Source organism: Morus notabilis, unplaced genomic scaffold (genome assembly GCF_000414095.1).
Source record: "Morus notabilis unplaced genomic scaffold, ASM41409v2 Scaffold329, whole genome shotgun sequence".
Taxonomy (NCBI): Eukaryota; Viridiplantae; Streptophyta; class Magnoliopsida; order Rosales; family Moraceae; genus Morus; species Morus notabilis.
Window position 1 is genome coordinate 341771 of NW_010358084.1, and position 17869 is coordinate 359639.

At 38.5% G+C, this 17869-nt stretch overlaps 4 protein-coding genes across 5 annotated transcripts; 2 read left to right on the top strand and 2 right to left on the bottom strand.

Annotated features, from left to right (window-relative positions):
- Nucleotides 1-1992: 1992 nt before the first annotated feature.
- LOC21409876 (mitochondrial carrier protein CoAc2) lies at nt 1993-4520 on the top strand. Its single transcript, XM_024161436.1, has 7 exons — nt 1993-2320; nt 2924-3009; nt 3094-3301; nt 3396-3522; nt 3623-3807; nt 3894-4016; nt 4096-4520. Exons 1-7 carry the CDS (start codon nt 2162-2164, stop codon nt 4234-4236), a joined length of 1029 nt encoding a protein of 342 aa, XP_024017204.1. The 5' UTR covers nt 1993-2161; the 3' UTR covers nt 4237-4520.
- A 343-nt stretch (nt 4521-4863) lies between these two features.
- LOC112090329 (pentatricopeptide repeat-containing protein At2g15690, mitochondrial-like) lies at nt 4864-6732 on the bottom strand. Its single transcript, XM_024161421.1, has one exon. It carries the CDS (start codon nt 6594-6596, stop codon nt 5106-5108), a length of 1491 nt encoding a protein of 496 aa, XP_024017189.1. The 5' UTR covers nt 6597-6732; the 3' UTR covers nt 4864-5105.
- Nucleotides 6733-7054: 322 nt separating this feature from the next.
- On the bottom strand, nt 7055-12857 carry LOC21409878 (serine acetyltransferase 5). Of its 2 annotated transcripts, XM_024161389.1 has the most exons (4): nt 12732-12857; nt 11849-12205; nt 8843-9316; nt 7055-8244 (listed from the first exon to the last, which is right to left on the bottom strand). In XM_024161389.1, exons 1-4 carry the CDS (start codon nt 12795-12797, stop codon nt 7753-7755), a joined length of 1389 nt encoding a protein of 462 aa, XP_024017157.1. In that variant the 5' UTR covers nt 12798-12857; the 3' UTR covers nt 7055-7752. The 2 variants fall into 2 exon arrangements, with proteins under 2 accessions (XP_024017157.1, XP_024017156.1); XM_024161388.1 differs by lacking the exons at nt 7055-8244; nt 8843-9316 and adding an exon at nt 9960-11154.
- A 350-nt stretch (nt 12858-13207) lies between these two features.
- Nucleotides 13208-16328, top strand: LOC21409879 (general transcription factor IIE subunit 2). Its single transcript, XM_010091724.2, has 6 exons — nt 13208-13269; nt 13619-13684; nt 14165-14419; nt 14925-15056; nt 15221-15337; nt 15788-16328. The coding sequence occupies exons 3-6, from the start codon at nt 14165-14167 to the stop codon at nt 16124-16126; spliced, it is 843 nt and encodes a 280-aa protein (XP_010090026.1). The 5' UTR covers nt 13208-13269; nt 13619-13684; the 3' UTR covers nt 16127-16328.
- Nucleotides 16329-17869: the final 1541 nt, after the last annotated feature.

Genomic DNA, 17869 nt, shown 5'->3' on the forward strand with positions numbered 1-17869 from the left:
CACTCATTTCTTTACATGGACCCTGGCTGCCCATCCCCCTGCAAACTCCAAAATTCAAAGACGTATTTAGACTACCAAACATTTTTTAAATTAGAGGTATTAATTGAGCCGGATCGACATTTTTTATATTAGAGGTGTTAATTGAGTCGGGTTATCATTTTTCATATTAGAGGTGTTAATTGGGTCGGACCGTCCATAAACGGCCCGGTCCAGCCCGCAACAGTGGTTAATTCGGCCCGGCCCGGCCTTGTACTATTATGGGCCGGGCCAGCTCGGCACGCCAAAAGGGTCTAGATTAGGCCTCATGTTTGAGGCCCGCAGCCCAAGCACGGCCTAGGCCCGTGAAGGCCCAAGCCCGCGACATGAAATTTTAATGAGATTTGAGGCATTTTAGGGCCAACTGGCCGACTTATGCCATCCGGTCAACCAGTCATTTTCTTGTAATTATTTATATTATTTCAATAAAATCACATTTTTTGGGCCATATGATATATTACTTTTTTTTTGTCATCAAATTTGAAATTATAAAAAAAAATCTTAAAAAAAATTGTTAATCATAAGTGAAACTTAAGTGCATCAAGAAAATTAGGTTAAGATTAAGTTTAGAAATAACAGAATCTTCTAGAAAGCACTAAGATTTTGTAATTTACTTATCCTAGTATATTGCACTCTTTTTTCCTTCGCTAAGGTTTTGTCTCGATGTTCCCACGGGTTTTACTTGTCAAGGTTTTTAACGAGGTAGTCATTTATGTGTACTTATTTGTATTATCTCAATTCAATAAAATCACATCTTTTGAGAACATATGATATATATATATTTTTTAATTAAATATTAGAAATAAAATTAAAAGGGCTAGGGCCGGCCCGTGAAGTTTGGGTCGTGCCTGGCACGGCCTTACATAGTGCAGGGCCGTGCCAGGGTCGGGCCTGAGACCATAAGGGCCAGGACCAGGCCGTGAAGGGCCAAGGCCCAGGCCCGGCCCTAGCCCTTATGGCCTCAAGCCCGACCCTGGCACGGCCCTGCACTATATAAGGTCGTGTCAGGCACGGTCCAAACCCGCCACGGACCTAAGATTAGAAGGGCCGTTTTGACATCTCTATTTCAAATTACAAATTTTCAATCACAGAAGACAAAAAAAGAGTAAAGCATTTCCATTCTAATGAAAGGATCCTACACTTTTTTCCATTAAAAAGATGAGAAGAAAACTATCCAATTGGCTAAAGTATAATATTCCTTAGGATCCAATTCTTGATGCTCATTCTTGCTGGCCTGAAGTGTTTTGACACCTTGATTCTATCTTCTTTATTTTTTTTTTTTTTTTGAGATTTTTTTCTAGTTAAACATAAGGCATAATTTTATTAGTCATATTAAAATATTATATTCAAAATATTTTATAAATAGCTCAACATAAACTTAATTTGTTGTTTTTTAAAAATTTAAATGTGGGATCTAAATTATACACCTTACAGCGAAGTCGAGTGAAGTCTATAACCACAAAATTAAAATCGTTATAAGAATTATTTCATGCTATTTTTTGTGCACAAAACATAAAAAATATTGTAATTATATAATTTAAATATTCTCAAAATATTTTTTAAAAAAATTGTTATATTTTAGTTCCACCCTAATTAATTTCTAACGTGGTGTAATTTTTCTAGAATAAAAAATAAAGGGTTAAATCTCAGTATTCATTCCAAAGTTGGCCACGGCATTGTTTCTCAGGGGAACGGTCAAAAAAATACAAACCCCATTAATGTTGACAAAGTTTAGTCTCCTTTGGCTTTCTGAGATTAGTCAGTTAGTCAACGATTTGAATAGACGGTTTTGATCGTGGAATTCTTACCCTTTTTGGTGGTAATAAAATAGAACCGGAAACACCTCAACAAAGCTCAGGACTAATAATGACATTCTCTTCATACAAAAAGAAATAAAAAAAAAATAATAATAAAAGAAGAATCTGAGGAAGGCGTGGGCTTCTCTAACTCGTCAGCTACCCCAAAACGTTTAGACAAATGGTGTCTTCTGAAACCCTCCCAAACATATAAAAGCCACAACTTTTGGACACCTTACAATACTAAATACTATTCCGAAACGTTTCGATTCTTTCTTCCCTCTCACTTTCCTTCTCTCTCTTTCTCTGTGTTAATAAGTAATTCTTTAATGGCGAAAAAGAGAGAAGAAGGGGAAATGGGTTTGTTCATGGAAGGAGTAATAGAGGGCATGCCGTTGTTTGCCAAGGAGTTGGTGGCCGGTGGCCTCGCCGGTGGCTTTGCTAAGACCGTCGTCGCACCACTCGAGCGTGTCAAGATTTTGTTTCAGGTTCAGCTTTTCCTCACCATTCATTGAATTGAGAAGTTTGTCTGTTCTTTTTTTTTGCGCACTGTAGAGATTGTCAATTATTATTATTATTATTATTTAGAGGATTTTGTCAATTATGTTTTGCTTCCTGGATTTCTGTAACTTTTTTTGTGTGTGTTTGTATTTGTGATTTGCTTAGTGGATGTTTGTCAGAATTGGTTCTGAAACTGAATTGAAGTCAAGTTTGCAAATGTTTTAGTGTGTAGTTTTCTTTAGAGAATGAGTTATATTAAGATCAAGTTTGTTAATTTAAGTTCCTTTTGATTTCGTGCCCCAAATATTTTGCTATAAGTTGGTTAAGTACAGTCAAGCACTGGTAATTTTGAAGAAATGAGTAAAATATGATTATTCATGATGAATGTAATTTAGAATCGCAATGAGAAGATTCCCTGTTAATGCTCCTCCATTAATCCAATCAAATTATAGATTAAGAAGGTTTTGAGGTTTAAAGTAAATGGTTCTGAATATTTTATGCACTTGAAATGAAATTGATTGTTGGATAAAATTTATGAGCAAGAATATAATTCTCGAAAGCCAGAAGAACTCATGCATTATGTTTCTCAGACCAGAAAAGCAGAATTTCAAAGCATAGGGCTATTCGGATCGTTTAAAAAGATTGCAAAGACAGAAGGGGTTTTAGGTTTCTACAGGTGAATCCCCGAGTCATTTATATTCTCCTGAAGATTGGTTTCAAACTGTTTAAGTCAACATGTGTCTTTTGGATCTTTGTACAGAGGGAATGGAGCTAGTGTTGCAAGAATTGTTCCCTACGCAGCATTGCATTACATGGCCTATGAACAATACCGCAGATGGATTATTGACACCTTTCCTGATGTGTGGAGGGGGCCAGGACTTGATCTTGTGGCAGGATCATTTGCTGGAGGAACGGCTGTTCTTTTCACTTATCCTCTTGATTTAGTTCGAACTAAGTTGGCTTATCAGGTAAATAATTGGACAGAAAAGATTTAGCTCCCTTTCTTGGTCTCTCTTTCTCTGATCCTCGTACAAAGAATAATTAGCACGTGGATTAGTGCAGGTTGTTGATTCTTCAAAATTGAGTGTTCAAGCATTAGCGAACAATGAACAAGTATACAAGGGAATTCTTCATTGTTTCTCCAAGAATTACAAAGAGGCTGGAATTAGGGGTCTCTACCGCGGTGTGGGTATGGATTTGAAACTGTTTACCTCATGAGTGCTGACATTGGGTGTTTTTGTGACTTGTTGAATTCCTTCTGTTTATCACATGATGAACACAATTGTCAGCTCCATCCCTCTATGGAATCTTCCCATATGCTGGTTTGAAGTTTTACTTCTACGAGGAGATGAAACGTCACGTCCCTGAAGAACAAAAGAAAAACATTATGGTGAAACTTGCATGCGGATCTGTTGCCGGTTTATTGGGACAGACGTTTACATACCCGCTTGATGTTGTCAGGAGGCAAATGCAGGTAATGTACTTCCGAGTTCAAGCTCCTTGGAACTATATTTCAATATTCAATATTATGATTGTAACGGATGGAAGCCATTTGAACAGGTTCAACCGTTCTTGCCATCAAACAGTGTAGAGGTGAGAGGAACGATGCAAACCCTCGTTCAGATCGCCCAAAAGCAAGGGTGGAAACAACTATTTTCAGGACTTAGCATCAATTATTTGAAGGTGGTTAAACCCCGTTCATTTTGTTTATAGCAATATACCTTCTTTTCCGTGATGATGATCAATAGCTTGTTTGATTTAGGTCGTACCATCTGTGGCAATCGGGTTCACAGTTTATGACGTTGTGAAGTCGTACCTAAGAGTTCCATCGCGGGATGAAGCTGTGGTTGAAGTGGTAACCAATAAAAGGAATATCCAACAATCGTCTTTTCAGTCCCAGTAACAATTTCTTTTAAAGTTCTACTTTGAGCTACTATCCAGCAGAAGTTAAGTCAAGCTTTGTCTTACTTTCGGAAAAGTAATTCTAGATTTAATAACTCTACCATTTGAGTTTTCTTAATTGAAAATTCCATTCTTTGGAACTGTATAATTGAAGACTAGGGTATTGAGCAGAATACCTCATTACAAGGTCTCAATAAAGGACGATTTATTTGTACGCAGACAGAAGTCCTTACACAATGTACATACAGAAGGTGGAAGGCTAATAAAAATTTCTACTGCTATAAATGAATAATGAGTTTATTTTTCCTTTCTTGCAATGAACTCATAGGAGCAAGACCTGAGAGTGATGAAATCTTGTACAGATGCTATTATCTGGTCTCTCTCTCTCTCTCAGGTGAAAAAGAGAGAAGAAAAAGAAAGAAATTTCAATTTTTTGTTTTTGGGTTTATTTTGGTGGCATCTATTGCTAATGTGAAGACATATGTTTTTCATTCCTTTTTGTGTTGTATCTTCCAAGTCCCCCTCAAAAACAAAAAAAACAAAAAACAAAATACAAAAAAGCAAACAAATAATTATAAAAGTAGACACGCGGTTAAGTAGAAATCTAGATCATAGGAGATTAGCGATAGCAGTATTACCAAGTTGCCATGGTAATGCATGATTATTTTACTTGTTTATATTAGATGGTGATTGAATCAAAGTAAAAGAATAATTTACAAATAAACAGTCGATCTTTGTTTTTAAAATACAAACTACAAATGTTCTCACTTACATGGCTAAGTTCAAGCCAAAACTTCTCAGTTTGCTCTCTCTCTGCAGCACAAAAAAGTCCTCTTGGAACTCAGTTGAGGGATTAGCGTGGAAATGCCTTTACCAATAATCCCCGCACGAGCATTTTCCGTCCTTGAAATGATGGAAGCGCTTGTTATCCCTAACAATCAGCTCCCTTCCAACAATCTTAGACATGATTTTTATCGCATTGTGGCAGTCGCCACAGATCCGGAGATTCTTCATAATTCTAAGAGTGGTCCTTGGTGGAGTGCTAATCAGACCATACGCAATCGCCAAACGCTCGCTATGGTACTGCAAGGCCTGCTCTTTCGCTTCCTCATCAATGTCATGAAGCACGTATCGTGTATCAGGCACGTAACCCGCTTCCCTCAACTGCCCATTCAGACCCTTCAGTTTCTGATAAACCTCTTCCTTGTACGGGTTTGGACACCGATACTCGCTCACTCTGCTCTTCTCTTCTATCATGCTACTTTCCGAATGCCTCTTCCTCTGGGCCAATGGAATTTTGTTAGGATTGACCTTAGAAGGATCAACAGTAACAAGTAACTCCTCAATACGGTCTTCAAGTTCGAGATCTCCATGAGTTCGGGTGAAATTCCTAAGTGCTTCCCACGCTTCAGCCGGAGGCTCAAATGGCATTTTTTTAATAAACTCCTCCGCTTCATTCAAGTAACCCGATGCCCCGAGGACCTCAACAACCCGCAAATAATGTTCTATCCCCGGCACAATCCCGTACTCACTCTCCATGGATTCAAAAATTATCAACCCTTCTTCCACAGCTCCCGCACTAGCGCAAGCTTCCAAAACCACCGAAAATGTCTCCTTATCAGGACTCAATCCCACATTCTTCATTTGCTCAAACAACAACAACCCATCATCTCCCTGTCCATTCAAAGCATAAACCTTGATCATCAAATGCCACGAACTCAGACTTCTCTCAGTCATTCTATCAAACACCTTACGTGCACTTTTCACACTCCCGCATTTCCCATACATTTCCATCACCTTATTGCTCAACTCAACATCGCCGCGAAACGGCGAGCGCCTCAGAAACTCATGGACCCTTTTCCCAACCTCAACCGATCTTTTGTCCCGACAGGAATCCAACAACGAACGAAAAACCTCGTAATCAGCAGAGACGCCTTGACCCAAGAACTCCAACGCCTCTTCGATCTTACCCTCCTCGCATAAACCCATCAAATCAACGTTCGGCGGAAAACTTCGAAATTGGTCACTCTCATTCTGATTGTTCAACTGGCTACGACTCAAATTCGGTTCATTTATCCCGCGGAGCTGGCTGTTCTTGCGTCTCTCTAGAGGTTGGGTCTTTGGATGTGTCTTTGCGGGCCCACCACCGTGGCGGCGGTGGACTCCGGGCCTGTTGGTGTAGGCGCGGAGAGAAGAGGAGGGAGTGGGAGGAGTTTTTAGAGAGAGAAAGCGAGTGGCTGTGAAAGAGAGCTGAGAGAGAGGATGTGCGGTGGTTACGGTCATGGATTTGAAGTGGGAAGATGATGATGATGGTGTGGAGTTTCCTGTGCAATGAAGAGATAACGGAGAAGAAGTAGCCATGCCGGTACTGTACACTGGAGAGGCAGAGAACGAGCAGTGAGTATTTTGGAGGAGACTCGGACGACACGGGAGAGCCTTTTTAGTTTGATTTTTTTTTCCCCTCTTTTTTTATTTGTCTTTTTATTTGTCATATTATTGGATCCAAACCCTTATCTTAACATTTTAGAATTTCACTACAAAGTATGGCAATCAATCTTAGAATTTCACTACAAGCTATAGCATTTATCAAATTTAACATAAAAGATAGCTTTACATTAGGGAATGATTTTTCCACTCAAATACTGAAAATTGGTATTGGGCATTATTTTAGCATTACATTAAAAAGTTATGAGCATCTGTAATGCAATGTCAAATTAATGTGTCGACGCTAAAATTTTGTAAGGCAATGATTGGTTGCGACAAGTTAGAGCTCACCCAGAAGTTCAAGACCAAAAATAGGATTAGGCAAACAATTAGTCGATAACTTGGAAGAACCAACATTGTCCTTAAGCATTAAACCATTGATGGTTAACCATGGGGAAACAGATAACATTGATACAGACTTCAACAAGTAGTAACGTTTGTATTGCAAATGCTCACCCAAAATAAATAAAAATAAATAAATAATAATAATAATAAAGTTTGTAGTGCAAATAGCAGAATGCAAAGAACAGCAAAGTTGATCTTGGCTACAAGCATTGTAGAGCGACCAGAAAAGAGCAATATCCTGATGCTGAGCTTCCACCAGCAAGACTAATCTGCTGGGTTGCACTTCCTGAATACTCTAACGAGAAAAATCGATGAAGCTACCAGTTTATCTCCAACAAGTGAGCAAAAAACAACCCATGTTCACTGCTTTTTTGAAGTAACATCCTAGAATCTCTTATGAAATCAGGTCCACTTGACTTTTGAATCCTGGTAGTACCAGGTCTTTAGAACTTTCTAATAGTAAAAGTGAGCCCAAAAGCAGTAGAAGTACACTTCACCACAACAGGCAAATGCAACTCTGCTTTCAATACAAATTACACTTGTGAACTACAACTCACAGGGACAAACATTATGTCAGTCATTACATAGGCAACAAGTTCTTTCTGCTAATGGGCCTTTTTATCCCCCATCTAGTTTATAACAAAATTCCACAAAGCAGGTCTAATAGCTATATCATCAACAAAAGTTATCAGATTATATAGTCAGACCATTCAGAGATAAACGACGTATGATCCATGGACTCCCCAGGCACATCCTCAAGCTTAGAAGGCCGTTCCTTCCCTCCGACCAGCCTGGCTGGGTTCCCTACTGCAGTGGTCCGCGCAGGCACATCGATGAGCACCACCGAGCCAGCCCCAATCTTGGCCCCATCACCAATCTTCACATTCCCTAAAATGGTGGCACCGGCACCAATCAAAACCCCATCTCCAATCTTTGGATGCCTATCTCCGCCGACCTTTCCCGTCCCACCAAGCGTGACGTGGTGCAAAATTGATACATTGTTCCCGATCACCGCCGTCTCACCAACCACGACTCCGGTCGCGTGGTCAAACAGAATCCCTTTTCCGATCTTCGCTGCTGGGTGTATGTCCACAGCGAACACGTCTGCTATTCGAGAATGAAGCGCCAGAGCCAGTGGCCTCCGTGACTGAGTCCACAACTTGTGTGACACTCGATGGGCCTAAAATTGAAAAGTTCAACCGTACATTCAATTCAAAAAAAAAAAAAAAGGAAAAAAAGATTGAGAATAAAGATTCTGCTAAGAAAGTCATTTAAAGATTATAAAACGCAAGATAAAGTCTATCTCTTCGCATTACTATTATATCTTTGCTATCAGATTCTTGAATATCCAAAACTCAATTATGAAATGTAGAAAAAAATTAAAAACATGAAAACACATAGAGGTCAAAGCAAAATTCTTCTAATTTTATCAAGGAAAATTGTGTGACGCCTTATATCAAAATCATATCATTATCACATTAAAAAAGCAAGAGAATTTAATAGATTTGTCGATAAAAATCTAAGCTTTATTACTGTGCCAACCAATACCAGCGACGTTACCCTACCCTAGAATTTTATTTCTACAAAACGAAACAGAGCAATAGTTTCCATACGAACCGGAAAATCCATATCTTTAGCTTTGAAATCGCCTATGATCATCGCTTTAATCCGCCATAATTTCACGTTTTACAACACGAAACATAAAATTCGAAAGAAAAAAACAAAAATTATAAGATTAACCGAAGAAATAATTCGATGAAAAAGGTAAAATTTAGTACCTGACAGGCCAAAAAGCCCTTGTAGTTAAGGAGGCAGTGAGAGAAGGAGACACAAGCGGGGTCGCGCTCGTGGGCGGCGCGGAGGTCGGCGACGACGGCGGAGCAGAGGGAGGGGTCGGAGAAGGCGTTGAGGAAGAGGTCGTAGAGGAGCGTGGAGAGGAGAGTGGAGGAGCAGAGCTTGTTCCCCAGATGGAACGACAGCGATCGCTCCAGCGACGGGTGAGAAAGGATCGTCGAGTAGAGGTAGCTCGCCAGCGCCGGCTCCGACTCGGCGTCGCGTTTGGCCTCCGCCTTTATCCGCATCCAAACCCACGCATCCTCTTTGCTCTCCTCCTCCGTCGCCGTCTCCAGCGACGCCTGCTGCAGCAGATACCGGATCTCGCCCGCCGGCATTTCCGTCTCCGATTGAAGCCGAGCGATAGTGAATGAAGAATTAAAGATGCTTGATTTTTTTTCCCCCTTAAGATTTGGATCCTGATGAAATCCACGAGCGGTTATTAATATGCTGTATTTTTCTTCATTGTGCCACGTGTCAAGCCTGATTTTCTTACGTAATATATAAACCAAACGAAATAAACAAAAAAAAAAAAAAAAAAAAAAAAACCCTTTTTTTTTTACAAAAAAAAAAAAAAAAAAAAAAAAAAAAAAAAAAAAAAAACCATCTTTATTCTTTACGAACAAGATCGATTTTTTCCCCCTCGCAGTACACATATTTTTCCATTTCAAAAAAAAAAAAAAACCCCCCCGAATACAACATCCACCTGATTGGAGAAATATAAGGAAAAAAACACGTAAATAAATAACCATTAAATTAGGAAATAATGTACATAAGTTACACAAAAATGTCTATGAGACTATGTGAGACCTAAAACTTTACGTGGTAAAAGGAGAAGCAAATAAAAAGACATTAAAAAAAGAGGTGAATATTCTCTCCATATTGGTAGAGATTGAAAAATCTCTCCGACCAAACAATCACAAATCTTAAGATCATTTTATTATCCTGTCACCTCTCTCCCTCATCGAATCTCTTCGGAGACGTTTGGTTCATGAATTAGAATCATGTGATTAAAATTATTTTCGATTTACGTGTATTTTTTTTTTATAGAAAATACTGTAACGAACCATGAACCATGATTCAAATCATAATTTGAATCCTCCAACCAAACATCCTCTTCATATTTGAAAGGAATTGAAATTGCTTCCCCAATCTATTTCCTCCTCTTTTCCCTCCTACCAAACTATTCCGCTCACATGATTTTCTTCCATGAGCACCAATTCTCATACACAAATATGTTCTATGGAGCAATATTCCTCAAGTAATGCATCAGCAACTTTTCTCACACAACTTGGATTTGTTTCTCTGCAGCAAACTTGGTGGTGGCAAATCTAGTCACCCTTATCCCTTTGTGTTCCTCACACCTTACTCTTCCCACAACAGGCTTCCTTGTACAGACCAACCCGTCACCTAAAACTACTCCACATATTGTATCACAGTTGGCATTTAACCTCTTTGCAAAAGCTTGAGCTTGTACTTCTCCAGAGAAGCAAATCTCTGATGATTTGGATTCGGAAACCGGATCAGGCAGATAATACAGTTTTTCTTTTGTCACTGAGGCAGAATTGGTTTGTTGAAGAATTTTCCTTCCTTTGTGCTCGAGACACCTTTTGTTTCCTTTAAGCGGCTGACTGATGCAAGGAGAGCCATCAGCCAAGATGAATCCACATATAGGAGTAAAGCTCTCCCTTGATGCATTGTTGAATGTAACTGGTTGAAGCTCTTCTGAATGAAGGCTTGAACTTGGTGCAGAGAAAGTGGATTGTGAGTTGACGTTGCTATTCGACAAGGCAACCGAAACTGGCCCTTTTATCCTCATCCCTTTGTGTTCAGCACACCTTTTTCTTCCTTCAACTGGTGGTCTTCTACAGATGGAATCAAGGCCCAAAACCATCCCACATATAGTAGTATCCTCCAGAACAATGACACTTCTATCCAGAACTAGCTTGGGTTGTGACCTGCCAAACTTGAAAACCCGAGAAAAGATATTCTGGCTCTCCTCGTCAGCAGAAGTATCAATTTTTTCCTCTGCGGAAGGAAATTTTCTTGCTTTAATCCTAATACCCACTTGCTTCTGACTAAAAGGTACAAGCTTCCGTGCAATATCAGAAAAGTGGATGTTTGATGAAGAAATCTTCTTCAGTTTGTTAAGGATATCATCAGGGCGCCGTGTACCGTTAATGCTCGTGTTCCATGCGTAATCAAATGTGTTAAGTAGCTCTGTTTCTGTTTTCAAGGCATCGCTTTTGCTTTGCATCTGTTTGACAATCAACGAATAAATATGAAAGAGATATTATAATTTCCCAAATTGCAAGCTCCAATTTCCATTTCCACGCAAGAACAATAATCACAATCAACTATGTATCTGCTCATTGGTTAACCCCTACACCACCAGTCCCAACATCAAGTAAACAAAAAAAAAAAAAAATTAAGTAGACTACCAGTCCCAGCATCATGCTATAATCTATGTTCCCAGTGAACCCTCCACAATAAGTCCAGAATCATGTTATAGAAAATTAAGTACACAAGGATAATGGCACTAGCCACTTGCTAGACGCCTAGACCCCATCCTAATGCGATCAAATGGAAATAGAAAACACTTGTTTCTCCAACGACTTAAGAAAGATTATAACACCTAAAATTTGCTGCAAAGCCTATTATTAGAACTGTTCCAATACTATTTCATCTCCAAAACCGAGTTCACATTGTTGGATGGATAAACACCATCAGGGCCAAGTATCTGGATGAATATTACAGGATAACTAAAATAGATGAGTAGACCTTTATTTCTCCTATAAAATCAGAACTTGATAAATAACTAAAGCTCTAAGGCAGTTGTATGTGCGTTCTCTGTGATATCTAGTGTATAATAAATCAGCCTGCTTGACGTCTAGAGTTCAAGCCATTCACGAAATATGAAGGAACAAATAAGGGATATATAGTATACTCACAGGTGCCCATCTAAAAATAATAGGATAGCCTCTTGAAAGTATCTCCTCAAACAATCCTGGGCCTTTCTGCGGAATGACTGTTTTACACTGAGGAGGGCAGCTATTGCCCAAATGAGCACCAGTACGGCCATAATGTTGAAGTCGAGTCCTCACATTGTCAGCTTGTCCAAGGTAGACAACAACTATGCGTTCTGGGTCAAGCTTGCCTATCTCACGGCCTAAACCGGTACGAGATACGGCTATGCCAAGTTCATACACCCCTGGACCTGAATTTTTGGGCAGGTTATGGACCCTATACCTTTCAGCTCCTTCCTTTCCCAGCAAATACTCTTCCCAATCAGAAGGGCCAATGAGAATCTAAAACAGATAGAGAAAAGAAAACAAGCCAATGATGAAAACACCATATAAAACTAAATACTTACTCAAACACGTTGAATTTAGTTTAGTAAGTGCGGTCGTTTCCACCACTTTGGAGTAAAATCACCTGATTCTGGTTGTTTATATGATTTTTTATTATTATAAACAAGACGATATAAGGACCGAAAAGATCAGTTGTGAAATTCGGTAATTCTGAAATTGGCTAAATAATGAAATTGAGTACAGAATCAACACAAGCAACATATAATAAACACCAACACTAACCTTGCAATAATCAAAAACCACAAAAAGGAAAATACAAGTGCCACATATTTGATTTGCCCACATAAACCTATTCCTCATTTTCATTCGACATGCTTAAAGAATTCAACTTGGAAGATTATACCACTACAGACATTTCGCTTCACTCTCAAATTGTAATTAGTAATTCAAAATCTCGATTCCCAATTCCAAAAACACACGCACAGAGAGAAAATAGAGAGAGAGAGAGAGAGTCAGAAATTACCTCCCATTTGGAGAACTCACGGTCGTGCTTGGTCCTCTTGCAGTCTTCCCTCTTCAACCTCGACATGACGGCGACCGGATCTCCGGCGACTATGTCTCGGCTCCGGCCAAGAAATATGACCGTCACTCGCACTTTGAAAACTCCCTTTGTTCTCTTTCTATATGAAAAAAAAAAAAAAAAAAAAAAAAAAAAAAAAAACCCCCCTTTTTGACTGGCCCGTGACTGGCCCGTTTGGGAATCTTTGAAAGACAAAAAAAAAAAAAGAGTCAATTATGCGCTGACTTCAGCCCACGTGGCAACACGTAATTGATTGCGGTAATGTCTCCTCTTTCTTTTTTTTTTCCAATCTATTTTTTTATCTCTTTCTTTTTACTTTTACCGTTCGTTTTTTAACTTTAATCTGTTATTTTACTACTTTACCCTTCATAGGAGCTTGTAAATTGACGGAATTGCGACGCTGGAGTCAAAAGCCAAAAGTCTGTGCTTCTCTCTCTCTCTCTCTCTCTCATCGCCGTCTTTTCTCAGGCGCGGCAAAAGGGTAAGGTTTCGCGGCTTGGCCTCTCAGAAGAAGCTTTGTACTGATTGTTTTGGTTTGTGATTACGATTTTCTAAGGATTCAACATTCCTGCGATTGTGGATGCAACGTTTCCGCGATTTGATTATAATCGCTGGATAATATTCATGTTTGGAACTGTAGAAATTCGCGGATTGGATGGAAATTTCCTTTTAAAAGTTTTCGTCTTTTTCTTCTAATTAATCGCATATCAATCGGCAATTCTAATTCACTTTCGAATATTAGTAAAAGAATGATTTAAAGAAGGCAATTTCGAGTTCTTGATAATCGTATACTTCTGACAATCGTTTTGCCCGTTGTGCTTTGGTATCAGGTAAGGAAAACAAGAAACAAAAAGGGGGAAAACCTAGCTTTGGGGTGTTACTCGACTTGAGAGAAGGTAGGAAAATCTGAGCCTGTTCTTTATTGGTAGTTTAAAATTTTGCTCTTTTTTTACACAAATCTGATTGAAAAAATTGTAGCGACTTATCATGTGTGGGAAATTGCTGTTTAAAATTAGTTATAATCTGTACCAAAAAATTCCCATTTTTCCAGATATAAATTTGGTCGAATTAGCATGGAATAAAAGAAAAAAGAATTGGGTGTTTTTTGTTTTTGTTATTGTTATTGTTTTTGTTTTTTGAGGGGGTTAACCAAGAAATTGGTGCAGTTCAACATTTGTTGTGGATAGTTGCAAATAATTGATTACCAAATATCTTGTTTTTTTGAGCTTTACTTGTTAACACCAAGTAACTATCGTTTATATCTTCAACGAAAGTACACTCTCTTTTTTTTTCTCCTTTAAGCTTTAGTTGTTGATAATTGGGCGTATGTTTTTGATGAATTTGGAGTTCTAAGTTGATAATAACTGTATTTTCAGATGGCATTGCAAGAAAAATTGGAGAAGTTTAAAAAGCAGCAAGAGAGTTGTCAATCAATTCTCACCAGTATTGCTGCATCTAATAAAGCTAGACCAACCCAAAAAGTCACGCCTGCTATGCCTCCTGCAATTTCCAAGCCTCCTCCTCCTGCTGTCAAGTTTTCTACTGATACAGAGAGACTTCAACACATAAACAGCATTCGAAAATCCCCAGCTGGAGCTCAGATCAAGCGTGTTATAGACCTCCTCCTGGAGGTTCAAACCCAAATTTTGTTTCTTGTCTTGATGAATTATATATCCTTTTAGGATGATTATGGAAACTTGCAGGTGATTAAAAGGCTGTGTAATTTTGAAATCTGGAGGACCCATGTTTGAGCCATTGTTGTGGTTATTTTTGCTAACTTCTGATGAAGTTTCTACCTAGGATTAACAAAAAATTGAGGAAATTTTTTGCTCATATTTTATGACTTGTAGTAGTGGCGGCATAAAGAGCATCTAGTTATGACCTATTTGGGAATGGTTAATACAGTTAGAGTAGTTGTAATTCAGTTAACCATCTCAGAAGAAGTGGATAGATTAGTTTCCGATTTAGATCCTTCTCCGTAACTAATTCTGAGTTAGTTATGTATTAGGTGCCCATATATATGTAATTCAATTAATGAAAAGCTCAGTTTAGCCATTTTTATATTTTGTGATTCCTCTTTGGTTTTAAGTTGACCAGTCCAGAAGTACCACTTACTATGTTTTAATGTATTTGCAGACGAGGCAAGCCCTAACACCAGAGCAGATAAATGAAGCGTGCTATGTAGATACTAATGCAAATAAGACTGTCTTCGACAGTTTAAGGAAAAATCCTAAAGTGAACTACGATGGAAAGCGTTTTTCTTATAAGGTTATTATTTATCTTATCTGCACTCTTTTTCTTATTTGAATGAAGCTTCTTTGGTTATTATTATTATTATTATTTTTTTTTTTGGAACTTCGGTAAGAACTTTCCACTCATCTTTTTCATTAAGGATGGTAGTTTGACTTGTGTTTGATTCTGTTATTCTGTAGTCCAAACATGATTTGAAGGATAAAAGTCAACTTCTTTACTTAGTACGAAAATTTCCAGAGGGCATTGCTGTTATTGATCTCAAGGATGCATACCCAACTGTAATGGAAGACTTGCAGGTATGTTTAATATTGCAAGTGGTTCTTTTTTCACGTAAAAGCATTAGTTATCATTTTTTGGAGCAGCTTATAAAAAATTCAGTATTATGTATGATAACTCTTTGAGTTGTCACCATTCTTTTCCTCGTTTTGAATTAATCAGAACAAACGATTCTTGTCATCGTAAAGAAGCCCTTTGAACGAGTCCTTTTTTTATCGGATTTATTGCAAAAAATGAATGGAATCCCTCTGGTCCCCTTAGTTATTTGACCTCGTGGGATCCTTTTGATGAGGTCAATTCACAAAAGAAGACTGTGCATCTCTTTCATGTTATGATTAATCTATGAACTTTCAGCTTAGGTTAAGGTTCATAAAATGAGATGGTGATTATGCTGGTAACTAATGCACATATCTTCTATATCGGAGCTAATTTATCTTGCGCTGGAACCTTAACGAACCATTCTTTCCTAGTCTTTGAAAGCTGCGGGTCAGATCTGGCTTTTATCAAACTTGGATTCTCAGGAGGACATTGCATATCCAAATGACCCCAGAGTTCCCATTAAGGTGGACGACGACCTTAAACAGCTGTTTCGTGGAATTGAATTACCTCGCGATATGCTCGACATTGAGAAGGATCTCCAGAAGAATGGTATGAAGCCTGCCACCAACACTGCACAGAGGAGGGCAATGGCGCAAGTCCAAGGCATTTCCTCTAAGCCCAAGACGAAGAAGAAGAAGCACGAAATCAGCAAGAGGACTAAGCTGACCAATGCCCATCTTCCAGAGCTTTTCCAAAATCTAAATAAATAATTCCTGATTCCTCAACTTAGATCAGGCAGTCATTGGACTGGCAATGCTCTAGTCATCTGTTGGCTGATAACCTTATACACATCACTCTCTTTCATAAAATGGATTATGTAGATAGAAAGCATGATTTATTACCAGAAGCAAAATTGTTTTTTTTAACCGAGGAATTAACATGTTGTAGCCACTGCTATATTGATCAAATTGGTGACCATGTCCATGAGTTACAATTTTATTTGCAGTGTCCTTTTTTTCATATTTGAATTTATCACTGCGTGACAGCTTTTAAATTTTGTCGGCTTAAATTGCAGTAAGAAGAGCTGGGTAGCCCTATATAATGAAAAAGTGAGATCTAATAATCGCATTAGATGGTGATGAAGAAACGCTAGTTGGATACACAGAATTACTCGGCACAAGGATAAACATCAGATTATGTTAATGGTCTACAAAATGAAGTTTTCACGCTAAAATCGACCGACTATGAAACTCCTTTACTCGACAAAAAACATTGTACTTGGCAAACTTTTCCAATGAACAACAAAAAATACTTAGAAAGTAGAAATCAAACTATTAGCAATATGAAAAGTGAGCGCAAGTCAAGACTGGCGTTAGATCATCCGCACATCATACAATTGTTTTGTGCTTCTACCGTTAATGAAGTTTTTGGACACGAGGAACCAGAGCTAGGATCAGTCACCTCTATGTTCGAGTTTCTCCCTGCTTTTTTGAGAACCGAAACCAAACTCTTCGTATAAACAACAAGACGATCCGTCTCAAACCGTCCCAATTTGATAGAACGACCAACAGGTTCTTGGGTGTGAATGCTGTAGGAGACAAATTCACTTTAGAACTTTTAACAACCAACAACCTAGATATGTGACTTAGGCGAGCCATCAGCCTTCACAAAACAACTTCTCAAAAAAGAAAAGGCCTCATCGCTGTGCAAACAACCCTTGTTAGGAGCTAAAATTCCTTATACCCAAACCACTTTTGCCAAGAGGTCTGCAAATCTTATCCCAAGAAACAGAAATTATCTTTATATTTTCCACCGAACCCGACCAAATAAAAGTTCTCATAGCGTTACCAACCACCAATAGAAGAGACTTTGGCAAACTATAGACCATAAAAGAGTGCAAAAGAGAGGAAGTAATCACCGTCTTCACCAACTCAATTCTACCGGCCGTAGAAAGAAGGTCAAGAAGCAAGCTTACTAACCACATTATCTGCGACTGAACGGAGATGAACACATCTTGGGCGTACCTTTAAAAATAGGAACACCAAGATACTTAAAAGGAAAAGTACCTTTCCTGTTTTCATCTTTGAATTTATCACCATTGGCTTAATTAATCATAGTAAGAGATGTGTAGCCCTATACAATCAAAAGTTAAGATATAATAGTCAGCAAAGTAATCAAAGAATGATTGTAACTACACGACAAAGTATTGGATCTCTAGACTTACACATACAAAAAAAGAGACCGCACACAAATAATATACATGTACATATAGTGAGAGTACAAGAGGAGAACCAGTGGATAGGCAGAGTCTGAAAGCAAAAACAAGGGAAAACCAGATTAACTCTATCGTGCCAGAGACAGAAATAAAAATTCCTGATATTAGAGCTTGGAAGAGTAGAGCCTAGTAATATTATTTTAGTACCCTGTACTTTATCGTAATCTGTTGGAAGAGTTACAAGTTTATTTGCAGTGTCTTTTTTCATTTTGAGTTTATCACTGAGCGTTGCTTTTAA